The sequence below is a fragment of the Saccopteryx leptura genome, chromosome 11 (genome assembly GCF_036850995.1).
Source record: "Saccopteryx leptura isolate mSacLep1 chromosome 11, mSacLep1_pri_phased_curated, whole genome shotgun sequence".
Classification (NCBI taxonomy): Eukaryota; Metazoa; Chordata; class Mammalia; order Chiroptera; family Emballonuridae; genus Saccopteryx; species Saccopteryx leptura.
Genome location: NC_089513.1, coordinates 35,106,925 through 35,120,092, shown reverse-complemented (window position 1 = coordinate 35,120,092; position 13,168 = coordinate 35,106,925). Strand labels below are relative to the sequence as shown.

At 37.3% G+C, this 13,168-nt stretch overlaps 1 protein-coding gene across 2 annotated transcripts in view; it reads right to left on the bottom strand.

Moving 5' to 3' along the window:
- Positions 1–6,230: 6,230 nt before the first annotated feature.
- Positions 6,231–13,168, bottom strand: part of KLHL14 (kelch like family member 14) — a 101,961-nt gene continuing 95,023 nt past the window's right edge. For both annotated transcript variants that reach the window (XM_066353198.1, XM_066353197.1), the window contains exons 6-9: positions 12,002–12,192; positions 11,762–11,920; positions 10,039–10,196; positions 6,231–8,017 (exon numbers count right to left, since the gene is read on the bottom strand). In XM_066353198.1, coding sequence (XP_066209295.1) covers positions 7,877–8,017; positions 10,039–10,196; positions 11,762–11,920; positions 12,002–12,192 — 649 coding nt within the window. In that variant the 3' untranslated portion in view covers positions 6,231–7,876. The remainder of the gene's footprint in view (positions 8,018–10,038; positions 10,197–11,761; positions 11,921–12,001; positions 12,193–13,168) is intronic.

Below are 13,168 nucleotides of genomic sequence, written 5' to 3'. Positions count from 1 at the left end.
GTATAATACTGAAAATATTCTCTGGAGATACCAAGGAATATATTACATCCTCATCATTTGTAAAGAGATCACTCTTCCCAATATTTGTAAATGCTTTCTGAGCTGGAGGCCAGGATTGCACCATTACCATCCCATTTATGTACTGGGGCAAAGATTTTCATAATAGCAGGGTTTTTATACAACTGAACAAGGGTTTTTGCATTAAAATTCTCATTTTCACAGTCATTAAATAAGAAAAACATGGTTAATTTAACAAAAACAACTAACTTGCACACACAAACAGGGCTTGTGGTATCGGCAGCAGTCAGACTTGTCTTTGAGAAAAATCGATGTACAACTTACATTTTCAAGATTATGAGCATAAAATTTCTGAGTCAGAAATGACAGTGCTACTCTAGGGATTCCAATACCTCTAAAATCCGATATCCATTTATTGAATATCACAATATGGGCAAAGCAATGTGGGAAAACACATTTTCAGGCACTGCCCAGTCTGTAGCAAGGGGAATTAGTTAAAACAAGGCATAAATTTACTGTAAAACCCTGTAAATATATAATAATAAAACATGATAGGTTTTGTATGAACAGCATAGATAGTAAATATTTTAAGAATTTAGAGGAGATAATGACCACCCTAAGGATGGGCTAGCCAGAGATTCAGATTATATTTTTCTATCAGACATGTAGTCTCCAGGGCCTTTTTGCTTTAAAGTTCTTTCTTTTCTTTCTTTCCTGCAAGTTGGATTAACATTAGTCAATCATGCTGGCAAAGAAATGAATAAATTTAATATGGCATTTCAGCCCAGCTGGTTTTAATTGTCTGCATTACTTTTAAGACAAACTTGTAAGACAAGTAAAGAACTTCCTGCCAAACTGTATGAATGCCATGTGGCCTGAAGTGGAGTCTTGGTGGTCTGAGTCCGTTCACAAGGCAAGTACAATTTACTGCAACTCTCCTGCGAGAGCCTGAAGGTTGGAAGAGTTGCAGCATTTCTCATCAGAAATGTTAAATGAGGAAAATGACCGGTGATACAACCAATAAGCAATATTTCAGGAGAGTCAGAAATTTTATGTATTTCAAAGTATTTGTTATGACAAAACAATACTAGTAATTGGGCAGAACATGAACTGTGGAGTGAATTTGGGGTGGGGGAGGGATCAGAAAGAACACAGATGAATGTCATTTGAAGACTGTATGTGATACTAGTATATATGCCAAAATTTGCGTGTTTCATATTCATTAAGCACTCTCTGAAAATATTAAAGGTTAGTATAAAAACCACCTAGTCACATAGAAACGTGCTTGTGAAATGCTAAAAAGTTAAGATGTCAAGATATAAACTTAGTTGTACAGAATGCAAAAAGTGCAAATGAAAGGACTAGTTAGGGTCCGCACCCCCAAGGTGAAAGTTACTGTGTTGTATGGTAGAGTCAAGGTCATTTTCTTTTTTCCCCTTTCTTCCCCAAATGTTTTTAATTTGATTGCATTATACGTTAAATATAGTATTTCTATTCAACAAATATTTTCATGGTTTTATGGTTTATTTTAGACATAGTGCATATTATCTCCACTCTCCAAGAACCCTGAATCTAGTGAGAGGGTAAGACATAAACTCTTATAAATATCATTGAATAAAGTCAGCGAGCCCTAAGAAGTCAGTTGAAAAATATCACATAAGACTGTTGTGATCTATGTATGGATTCATATAGTTCTTCGTTTTTTCTGATTTACTTATTTCACTCAGTATAATGTTATCAAGATCCATCCATGTTATTGTAAATGATCCGATATCATAATTTCTTATGGCTGAGTAGTATTCCATAGTATATATGTACCAAAGCTTTTTAATCCACTTGTCCACTGATGTAAAAATGAGACTCAGAGACATGGACAAAAATGTGATGGTAACCGGGGAGGGGAGGAGGGGGGAAGAAGGAGAGGGAGGAGGTGGTGGGAGGGGAGGTGCACAAAGAAAACCAGATAAAAGGTAACGGAAGACAATTTGACTTTGGGCGAGGGGTATGCAACATAATCAAATGTTAAAATAATCTGGAGATGTTGTCTCTGAACATATGTACCCTGATTTATTAATGTCACCCCATAAAAATAAAAAAAAAGACTGCTGTGATCATGAGCCTTAATGAAGGCAGGGGGTTTGAACAGGGACCCTGAAGGACAGGATTTTAATGGACAGGGTTGAGCATGAAGTGGAGAAAATGTACAAGAAAAGGGCAAAGATGGGAACGTGTTGCTGTGTTAGTGGAAAAGCAATGATTCACGCTGCTCAACAGAATAAAGAAAACTCTGACTTAAAAGTGAGACTGAGGCCGGCCCTGGCCGGTTGGCTCAGTGGTAGAGCGTCGGCCTGGCATGCGGGGGACCCGGGTTCGATATCCGGCCAGGGCACATAGGAAAAGCGCTCATTTACTTCTCCACCCCGCCCCCCTCCTTCCCCTCTGTCTCTCTCTTCCCCTCCCGCAGCTAAGGCTCCATTGGAGCAAAGATGGCCCGGGCACTGGGGATGGCTCCTTGGCCTCTGCCCCAGGCAGCTAGAGTGGCTCTGGTAGTGATGGAGCGACGCCCCAGAGGAGCAGAGCATCGCCCCCTGGTGGGCAGAGCGTGGCCCCTGGTGGGCGTGCCGGGTGGATCCCGGTCGGGCGCATGCGGGAGTCTGTCTGACTGTCTCTCCCCGTTCCCAGCTTCAGAAAAATACAAAAAAAAAAAAAGTGAGACTGAGGCCAGATGTTAAGGTATCTCTCACTTCAGGCTAAAATTTGAACTTAGTCATTGCATCCTAATAGTGGATACGTGGATTTTACTTCGATGTCTATGAAGTACAGAGTGTTTTTGCATTCTTTACCTATGGTTTTTACAATAGTTTTTTGAAAAAAAGATTATCACTCCATATACAGATAACAAAAGTATAGTTGGAGAAACTAAATGAGCTCCCAAGGTCACAGAGCAAGCCCTTGCTAGTTCTGCCCACTCCTGTGCTTCCCAGTTCTTCATCCTCACCGACAATGGAGCACTAACCACAATGCGTCATCATTCAGTGTTCACTTTTTCCTCCAGCACATTTGTTTCATATGTGGAAAAAGCAACTAATCCACCAGAAATTCCTATACGACTTCAAGTAATTGATTTAAAAAATTTCTTTGTGGGCCCTGGCTGGTTGGCTCAGTGGTAGAGCATTGGCCTGGCGTGTGGATGTCTCAAGTTTGATTCCTGGTCAGAGCATACAGGAGAAGCGACCATCTGCTTTTTCATCCCTCCCTCTTCCCCTTCTTTTTCTCTCTCTCTTCCCATTCTGCAGCCATGGCTCGACTGATTTGAGCATGTTGGCCAAGGCACTGAGTATATAGCTTGGTGGAGTCTCCACCTCAGGTGTTAAAAATAGCTTGGTTGTAAGAATAGCTCCAGAGGGGCAAAGCATTGGCCCCAGATGGGGTTTGCCAGGTAGATCCGGTTAAGGCACATGCAGGAGTCTGTCTCTCTATCTCCCCTCCTGTCACTTGGAAAGGAAAAAAAAATTTTCTTTATGGGAAGGAGAATATGGTAATTTGAGGGTAACCTTAGATAAAGGCTTTGGTGTGAATCCTCGCTCTGCTACTTATCAGCTGCTTAACTTTATCAAATAGTTTACCTTTTCTGAGCTTGCATCCTTACCTTTAATACATGAATTATATTTACCTTATAGAGCTGTTCAAAAGAGTAAATGAGAAAACATATAAAATATCCAACCTAGTGTCTGACTCATAGTAAGCCTTCAGTTAGTGGCGATGTTATATACTATTGTTGATATATATAACTTTGAATTAATAACTAAACAGTTCTTTTTATTCCTATTTCTTAATTTAGTTCAATCAGTTCCCAAATGTCCTAGATTTGAGCAACTTAATTAATCGGAAGCCAGAAGCCTGCCATCTCTCTAAATGTAGGATGATCGTGTCCTGAAGCAAAATGTTTACCTGTCCGCCTGCCTACCCCAAAATGCCATTCTGTTTTAGATAGAGGATTTGGAAGGTCACAGAAGAGGAGTCAACTTCAGATGTAAAAACTGAAAGGGGAGGTTATGAACAAAGGTCACTTTATCCGAAGTGATCTAATTCTTCAGAGCCTGAAAAGTACACAGTCCTACATGTCAGCTCACTCCAAAACTGTCTTGTTTTTAGTGTCATCAGTGAGTTAAAAACACTAAAGTACTATTACTCTTGCTAACTTGAATAATTGAGATTTTCCAAATTCTTAATATATGCTAGGTAATAGCCTAGAATAGAATAAAATAGAATAAGACACATAATTTTCATTTGTAGATTTTTTTCTTATTCCTAAACTACTGTGCTGCAATCTTGAAGCACAGTTTTCATACACATCTCTAAAACTGAACCTTTTGTTACTGCATCAAGCGTGTAGAGTCAGCAAAGGTTAAAAGGTTAAATATGCCCATTAAGAAAGCCCATCCAATATTGGTCTATAATTATTGCACTATTCAGAGCACCACTATTAGCTATCGCTACACAAAGCAAACATACTATTTGATATTTTCTTAGAGTGGTCTTTTTGCTTTTCATCAAAGTTCAACATCCTTGGTGCTTCCAGGGAGTCAGGCTTGGTCAGTTATGATTTTCCTGCTACCCTATCTGCGGAAACTCAGTCTATCAGGATACCCACCAACATGTATTAATTGGCTTTGTTATGCTTTACTGGTCTTATTTTGGCCCACTTACTCATTTATTTTAAAAACATTTTGACCTAGAGAACCTCGTTTAATGAGGACTTTGGCATTTATGGGCCACCTTTTGGGATATGTTCAATAAATACTTGACACTTACAATGTTGATAATTATGACAATTTGTTAAGTGATGTGTCAAGTGGTTGAGAAAATATACATTTGGCTCTCATAGGAGAGAACTAATGCAGGTAAATAATTTTAAGTCTGCAGGCACAATTAATCAATTAAACACCCAGGTCACTATGCTCAATCTCCCAGTTTTAGCCAGTCTAATTATGGACTTAAAGTAGTTGGTTGCTTGGGACTAAGAAAAAGACAATTATATTCACTTAATTGCTCTTGTTAAGTTGTTAGCACTAGAGCTTTGGGGGATTCGGGGCATTTGGAAGAAGCCCTGCAATAAGTAACCATTGGATACGGACCAGATGGTAACAGAGGCCGCTGTAGAGAGAGGCCTTTTTCTGGTATGCTACACTAGTGCGGCGAGGTGGGGGTCTAGGGAAAGAGGACAGAAACCCGCTTTCACGGAATACCAGGGAGGGTCACATAATCCTTTCATTGTGAGCTTAATTCCCAGTAATGGCATATTGTCTGGGAAGCATTAAAGTAAAGTCTTCCAGCTTACAAGCTTCAGGAAATAGCTTCCAACCCTCCATAACTCTTTACCCGGAATGCTGCCACATGTGCGAGCTTCAGCTACATGCCTCAGTTTCCCCTACTCTCTCCCACAGCCTCTTTCCTTGTCCTGAGTTACCTCTTTTATTGACTTAAAAAGGTTAAATACTATAGATTTATATAATTTAATTAAATGTGTGGTTCACTTATTCTTTAGGAAGTGTACAAATATTATTTAATACAGATCGTGCTTCTAATCATTTTTATAAATATTTAGCTATTTGATATTGATAAAGTATACCTTATTATAACACTCTTACAGTAGAAAAACCAGGTTCAACTCACAACATTTTTCCTGAAGCAGTTCATAATTTTTAGCATTGTCCATACTGTATGCATTTCTATATTGTCAGGAAGCTAAATAAACTTGTAATGTATACTGCAGAATAAAACATTTAAGCATTTATATATTACAAACATTTAAGCAATTCAATGTAGAGATTTATACAGAGGCTTTATAAGTAGGAACATGAGAGACAGTTGAATTAGTACATAAAGTTTTTATTTAAACTTTTCCCTCCCAAGCAGGCTTCATTTACACATTCTAAGACTGTACAAAATTTACATCCTCTGTGACTTATTCACTTTCCACTCTTTAATAGTTTGTGTCTTTCTGAAATACAGAAAGCTTTACTTATAGTTCTCATAAATGCTTTTATTTATTTTGGCTAGAAATAAAAAATAAATGAAGAACAAGTCTAAGGAAAGCAAATATCCTTGTATAAACTGTGACATTCAGACTGAATGGTGACAGCTGACGGTAAAAGGTTCTGAAGCAGACCTTGTGCTCTTCATGAAGTCAGCTGGGATTTTCCTGCAAAGTACTGTGACTTTTCTTTCTTTCTTTCTACTTAATCATATGCTTTCAAGGAAAAAGAAATGGAAGTTAATTGCACTGGATATATACTTATATATATATATTTTACAACGGATCCTTTGGATCTGAACATACAAATAAATACAAAAAGAACGAAAATTGCACTTTACTGTAGAAACGGGATTGGATTCCAGTACACCTGTCCATCTTGACATGTTCTGCAGTGAAAGCTTATCACCAGGCAGTTTTAATCTGTTGCTTTTCAGTGGTATTGTTTTGAATGACACATCTGTTGAGGAATTCAACAATATCTCCGGGTGATTAAAAAAGTATTTTAAGCTTTTATTTACTCCTAATGGATATTGTTCCAGATCCAAAGAGCTTGCTTGAAAATCAAATTTATATTCCTGCCGGTTTTGTTCTCTTGACTGGCCACACTAAGACAGTCTCATGCTCTCCTGATCTTCTGTTCCTAAATTGCTCAGGCTTCTAAGGACAACTAGCAATTGCTCACTTAACTGAGCTCAGGCGTCTCTGGTGATAACAAACATATATGATGGGTTGGGGAATAATCAGGATAAGTCATGTGGTTTTCTAGACCCAAATCTAAAGCCATTTTTAGAGCCCTGGTGAGGAAGAGAGGAGAGTATTTGTTCGGAGCTGTAATTTGCTCCTGTGGCTCTTTTAAGTTGTGTGTTTTAGGAATGGAAGAAAAACTGGAACTGTACTTAAAAAAAATATATTCTTTCTTTTTGTTCCCGAATTCCTGAAAGCAATCTTCCAGTTTTCATTGTGGGTTAAGTTTGGGTCAGATATGTTATCCAACAGAAAACACAATATGGCATGACTGCCTGCCAGTCCTACCATTTGAAACAAATAACAGGCGTGTTCACTGCTTATTTCTATACTGCAAAAATGAGAAATCCTCCATGAACTGCCTACTGACATAGCGTATTTTGTTTTACTCTTTCAGATAAAATCGAGGACATGGAAACGATGACTGTGGCTAACGTGGAGTCTATAGGGCAGAACACAATTGCTACAAGAGCCAGTATCTTTCTCCTCTCTGATCCCATGAGTCTGTTAGGGGAAGAAGGGTTATGAAATAAAGTTATATAGAAATAAAAGTGGTTCTCTTTAATCTTATATAACTTTCTATAACTGTGCTGCCTATGGAGTTTGTGAAGTAGCCACAGGTTAGGAATACAGAATCAAGTGGCAATTTCTGTAATGCAAGTATTTTAGTAGGTCCAATTTGGAATCATTCATGAACACAATATCCCCAAAACTTCAACATAGATCACATGCAGGTAGACTACAATGCACAATACTGATCTTAGGTCTCTCTGGGGGCACTCTTTTCTATTTTATCTTTCTCCTTTTGAAAGTTAAGATCCACAGGAGGAGTTTTTGTAAAGCTGGGACAAGTTAAAACCAGTCTGAAATGGAAGTCTGTTGTGATCCGAGTTACAGACACAGTATCTGTTCAAGAACAAGTCTTTTTCTTTGTAGTTACTTGTAAATCACCAGCAACCAACAATGGATTTTGGCAGCTGTACCATTCGAATGTATTGTTCCTCATGATAACAATGATGTCACCTGTCATTGTCTCCTATAATGGGATACTGTTCATTCTAGGGTTTCCTGGTGTTATTTATTATAAGGTACACAGGCGGGCAAGATCACCGTGGCACAGGCCGGGCCTGCCAGTGGTTCTGCTACGTCTCCTTCCAGTTCTGTCCAGGTGCCTTTCTCTGGGCAATAGCATATTGTGGATGACTTGTAGGCCCCCTGCAATGGCAGAACAGAGAGCATTTAGGGAAGTGCAATGGCCACCTGGTTTATCACATTTGCCTGGCAAAGAAAATATCGATTCTCTGCTCTTGTTTAAAAATTCAAAATGAAAGCCATAGATTTTAAACTGTTTTAATCCAAGGGAAAATTAGAGCTCGACAAGATTTGAAAATTTGTTTTTATGTGTGTGTGACTAAGAAGAAAAGTTAAGTACCTAGAACATCCTAGATGATCAACAAATCCCTTCAAATCATTGACCAAAAAGTAGAAATTATCCTGCTGCTTTAAGTTTTTAAAAAATTCACCTTAAATAGTCAAATAATTGAAGTAGATTGGATTTTAGATCGTTGCCTCATGTTTCCATTTTTATTTTACAACTGTAGAGAGAATTAGACCTGGGATTCAGAACCAGTTTAAAGTAAACTAGAAATGAAAGCTTGCTGATTTCTTTGCACACTGATTTACTTTCAAGAGGCCACATGAGAAACAAACAAACAACTAATCCTGTTTCCTTTGTCAACCTTTGGGGCTAGTGTTTGTATAACATTTCTCCTCCCAAATCAAAGTAGCTTTCTTTTTATCACAGCCGACAAACACAATTCCTCACCAACCTAACAGTCACTTTTCTGAAAGAGTACTCCTGGAGTCTGGTGCCAAACATGTATACTCTTGTGGCTAGCAATTCGTACCAGCAAACAGCCACGTGTATGAATATCTAGTTATATATGTCAATACCTATTTGCCTTCATATCACTAATAACCTTTAAAGCTCCCCCCAAAACTTTATATAAAAACCTTGTTTGAAGCAGAAGAAATACAAATCGTATTATTAAAACCCCAAATTAATCTTATAAAACCAACACATATAAATAGGAAAAAGATAAAAGTCATCATTGAAAAAGTGAGTATGTAGACCACCAGACCATTTGTGTCACCCGATGTGATGTAATTCGAACTACAGAGCTACCTCCTCAGTTGTTTTTGCCAAAAATAAGTAACAAAGTTTTTATAAAAGAGAAAAGCTGAACTTAATTAAGCCCTTGTCTCTCTTCCAGTCTATAGGAAATATGAAGACACGACAATGAAAAGGATACCACAAGGAGTCATTAGCTAATTGCAGAGTGCTGGATATACGATAACTGACCCTGCTTTTTCAACAAGTCAATGGCATGGAACAAGAAGTAGGACGGGGTAACATTCCAGTTTGCCAGAGATGTGTAAGAGATAATAACTAATACAAGTGAGACTTGTTTTAACGTATCAGTTTGAAAAATACATTTTTTTTCAAGTAACTAGGAGAAATTTAAATATGGGTTGGATATAAAGAAATAATTGTTCATTTTGTTGGGTTTGATAATGACACTGTGTTTAGATAAATGAACAATTTTTCAAAGAGATAAATACTAACACATTTAAGGTAAAATAATATGATGTTTAGAATTTGCTTCAAATTGTTTCAGTAAAAATTTTTTTGGAGAAAGAATGAATGAAGTACGGATGGCAAATACTTGATGGTTATTGAAGTTGGATGAGGTGTAAATGAGGGGCCCCTGTACTCTCAGTTCTGGTGTATGTTTGGGAATTTTAATAATAAAGAGGGAAGGGAAGTGAAAAGTAATGGCTAATTACGTAGCCTCAGTTGAATCTGCGGCTACTGAATAATCGATTTCCATTTTCATGCCTTACTTACTGGTCAGAAACTTTTTAGACTCTCTGATTCAAATGATTTCAACAAAGTATGTGCAAAACCACTTTAGTCTGACTTTCAGTTGGAAAGCCAGAATTGTAAGAGAATGGGGAAGGGAGAGACCCAGAGACCTGACCCATTTTATGACAGCTGATCAGAGAGCAAGCCAGCTCTACAGCAGCCACACTGATTTATTACTTAAAGTACTTTACTTTATGTAAAGTTTGCATATGAGCATGAAGGGACATGCATGGGTGATAACACACTTTGAAGGAAACAAAAAGTAAGTGCAACTGTAAAGAAGGAGGAGAAGTTCAATGTGGGTACATACCATACTCCAGCTGTAACCCCCCACGAGGTAAATGCTATCATCAAGCACGGCACAGCCAGGACCACTCCGACCCTCCAGAATGGGAGTTTGGAGAATATTCCACTGATCGCCTTTTGGGTCGTAGCATTCCACGAGCATTACATCAAGGTGGGAGAAACCTAAGTGACACAGCAAAAGATAAACTCATACGGTCCCCATTTACTACTAGGGCTTTTTTAAAAAAAAGGTCTTAGAGGCAAGAATCAGGTAATTTGTGTCTTGAAGGCACAAGTGTATGAATTTACTGGTGAAATGAAGAGATATATCAGAGAGACCTAAAACAAACAAACAAAAAAACTTAACTCTGGATATTTTAGGTTAACTAAAAAAACTGACTAGATGTTATTGGTTGATTATACGAGGGAAGAGCTTATTAAAAGTGGTGTATTAAAACTCTTCTTAGAGGTTGAAAATAATTACAGTTAAAGCATTTTATAGAATGCTTTTAATAAGCTAGTTAAATAACTAGCCACTTTCACATGGCCCATTTCTCACTCAGTTCAATTTCAAGGATTGTGGAAGGTCAGAGCTGCAGGAGACTTTAGAGACCAATCAGACCAGGTTCTTCATTTTTTTAAAAAAAAAATTCATTCTAGAGAGAGGAGACGAGAGAGAGAGAGAGAGAGAGAGAGAGAGAGAGAAAGAGAGAAATGGGGAGGAGCAGGAAGCATCAACGCCCATATGTGCTTTGACCAGGCAAGCCGGGGTTTTGAACCCGTGACCTCAGCATTCCAGGTCTATGCTTTACCCATTGTGCAACCACAGTTTAGGCATCAGGTTCTTCATTTTTAGATGAGGAAATTGAGGCCCAAAGCAGTTAATAACATTCTCAATATTATATAGCTCTCTGCTTTCCTATCAAATTCAGTGTTATATAAATGCACATAAAGTTACATAATGCACATCTATTACAAAAGTTGTAGTCAGATACAAATATGGAGAAAGAAAGGATCCAAGACATGACTCCTAAAAATAATATACTTTAAATAAGTTTATTATTTTCATTTAAAAAGCAAATAAAATAAATTGACAATTATAAATGATTCTTAAAAGAGATAATTCTTTTTAAAGTTTTTTTTCATTTATTAATTTTAGTGAAGAGAGAGGAAGAGAGAGACAAGAACATCTATCTGTTCCTGTATGTGCCCTGACTGTGGATGGAAATGGCAACCTCTGTGCTTCGAGACGATGCGCTAACCAACCGCGCTATCTGGCCAGGGCAAAAAGAGATAATACTAAATTTAGACGTGAAATTCTAAGTGTTTTCTTTTTTTTAAAAAAATCACATATTAGCTTCTTTGTGCAGCTATGACTAAAGTTTTTATGTTTACTACCAAAAACAATTTTCTGGACAGAATATATTATTATAACTTTGTTGATAAGCAATAATTTATTTTACTGATAAGGAATAATTTATTTTACTACATTCATTGTTACAACAAATTGTGCTTTTTTAGTTATTAATGCTTTCATTTTAAAAGTTTTCTGTAGATATCATTATTCATTTCCTTCATGTGTGTGGTATTTAAAATTAATCCTATCAGCAGACGAACTCATTTACACAGAGTAAATTTTATCTGGTCAACATGATTTTTTACTTGGTTAAATACAATTATCTAATGATAAACCCCTCTTGGTCAGAAACATGAGATGCAAAGTTATTGTGACTTAAAAAAAAAAAGACCTTTTAGATGATTTCCTCCAATTGCATACAAGCGATCATTCATTACAGCCAAAGTGTGGATGGCACGTTTCGTGTTCATATCTTGTTTCCGAGCCCAGACATCCATTACGGGGTCATAGCAATATAACCATGGGACATATTCTCCATTGTGTACACCCCCTGTGAATTAAACATATACATACTAATCAAGAAAGTGCCTTTGAACTGAACTTTGTAACAGAAAGTGGAGGAATGACTTACCTGAAATATATATTTTCCCATTGTGCACGGCTCCCGCATGAGCTGCCAGAGGCTGCGGCAGAGAGGACACGTAACGCCATTCGTTTGTTTCTAGGTTATAGCACTCCACGCTGGACAAATAGCCGGTTTCATTCCTTCCACCAATAACGTATAAGTGTTTGTCTAACCGACATGCGTAGAAACTGGCTCTTCTACAGCAAAAACAACAACCCACCGTAAGTCAAAAAGAAGCTCAGTCAGTTAAGGAGAGGAGATGTATTCAGCTTCAGAAAGAGTTGCAAACCATTGAAAATCACACATCTAGCTACCTTCTAAATCTGAGACCTTGTAAAGTAATCATGAGCACTGCCTAATTTGGTGAGCATTTCTGATATTAAAGTAACAGTAGAGAGAAATTCACCAACTCTTTGTTTTAGCTCTTTTTATCTTGCTTCTGATACACTAGTAAAGTGTTCACTAATGTTTGGGATATTTGGTACCCTGTGAGGATATCACAGCTCAGTAAGACAAAGTGAAAAACGAGGTAGATAATGTAACAATAATAAATTATCTTGACATTCACTTTCTTTATGGTCCTTCAAGGGTCATTGTTCCCAATTTATAAGAGAACTACATCATCAAAATTTTTCTTCAATTATCATTTTTCTCCCCCCACCCCTAATACTACAGCAAATAGAGAAACTTTGGTGAACTGAATATAGTGTTAAAATTTTGCTGTTATATATAACCCATTATAGGAATTTTATCTATGTAATATTTTGTGTTGATTCTTAAAAAGCAATGGGATATTATAAAGTCTCTATTCAAGAGAGAATGTTTATTAAATTATTTAACTATGCCACCAAAAGCACAATATGTAAGCTGTGTTGAAAGGGTTGGAAACAAGAAGACTGATTCTGAGGTGGACCCTAATCCAGGAGTGAAATATTGCTAAGGACCTAAATTAGAGTTTTAGTGGAAGATATGGGAAAGGGTGATAAAAAAAAAAGATATTTTAAAGGAAGACATAAGACTTGGTGACTAATAAGATGTGAGAGCTGAGGGAGAATAAAGGTTTGAAGAGGACTCAAACATTTGGAGTTAGAAAGACTAGGTTAAAATCTTAAGCAAATACTAAACCCTTTGCATCTTTTTTCTCTGTGAAGCAACTAGAATTATATATTCATA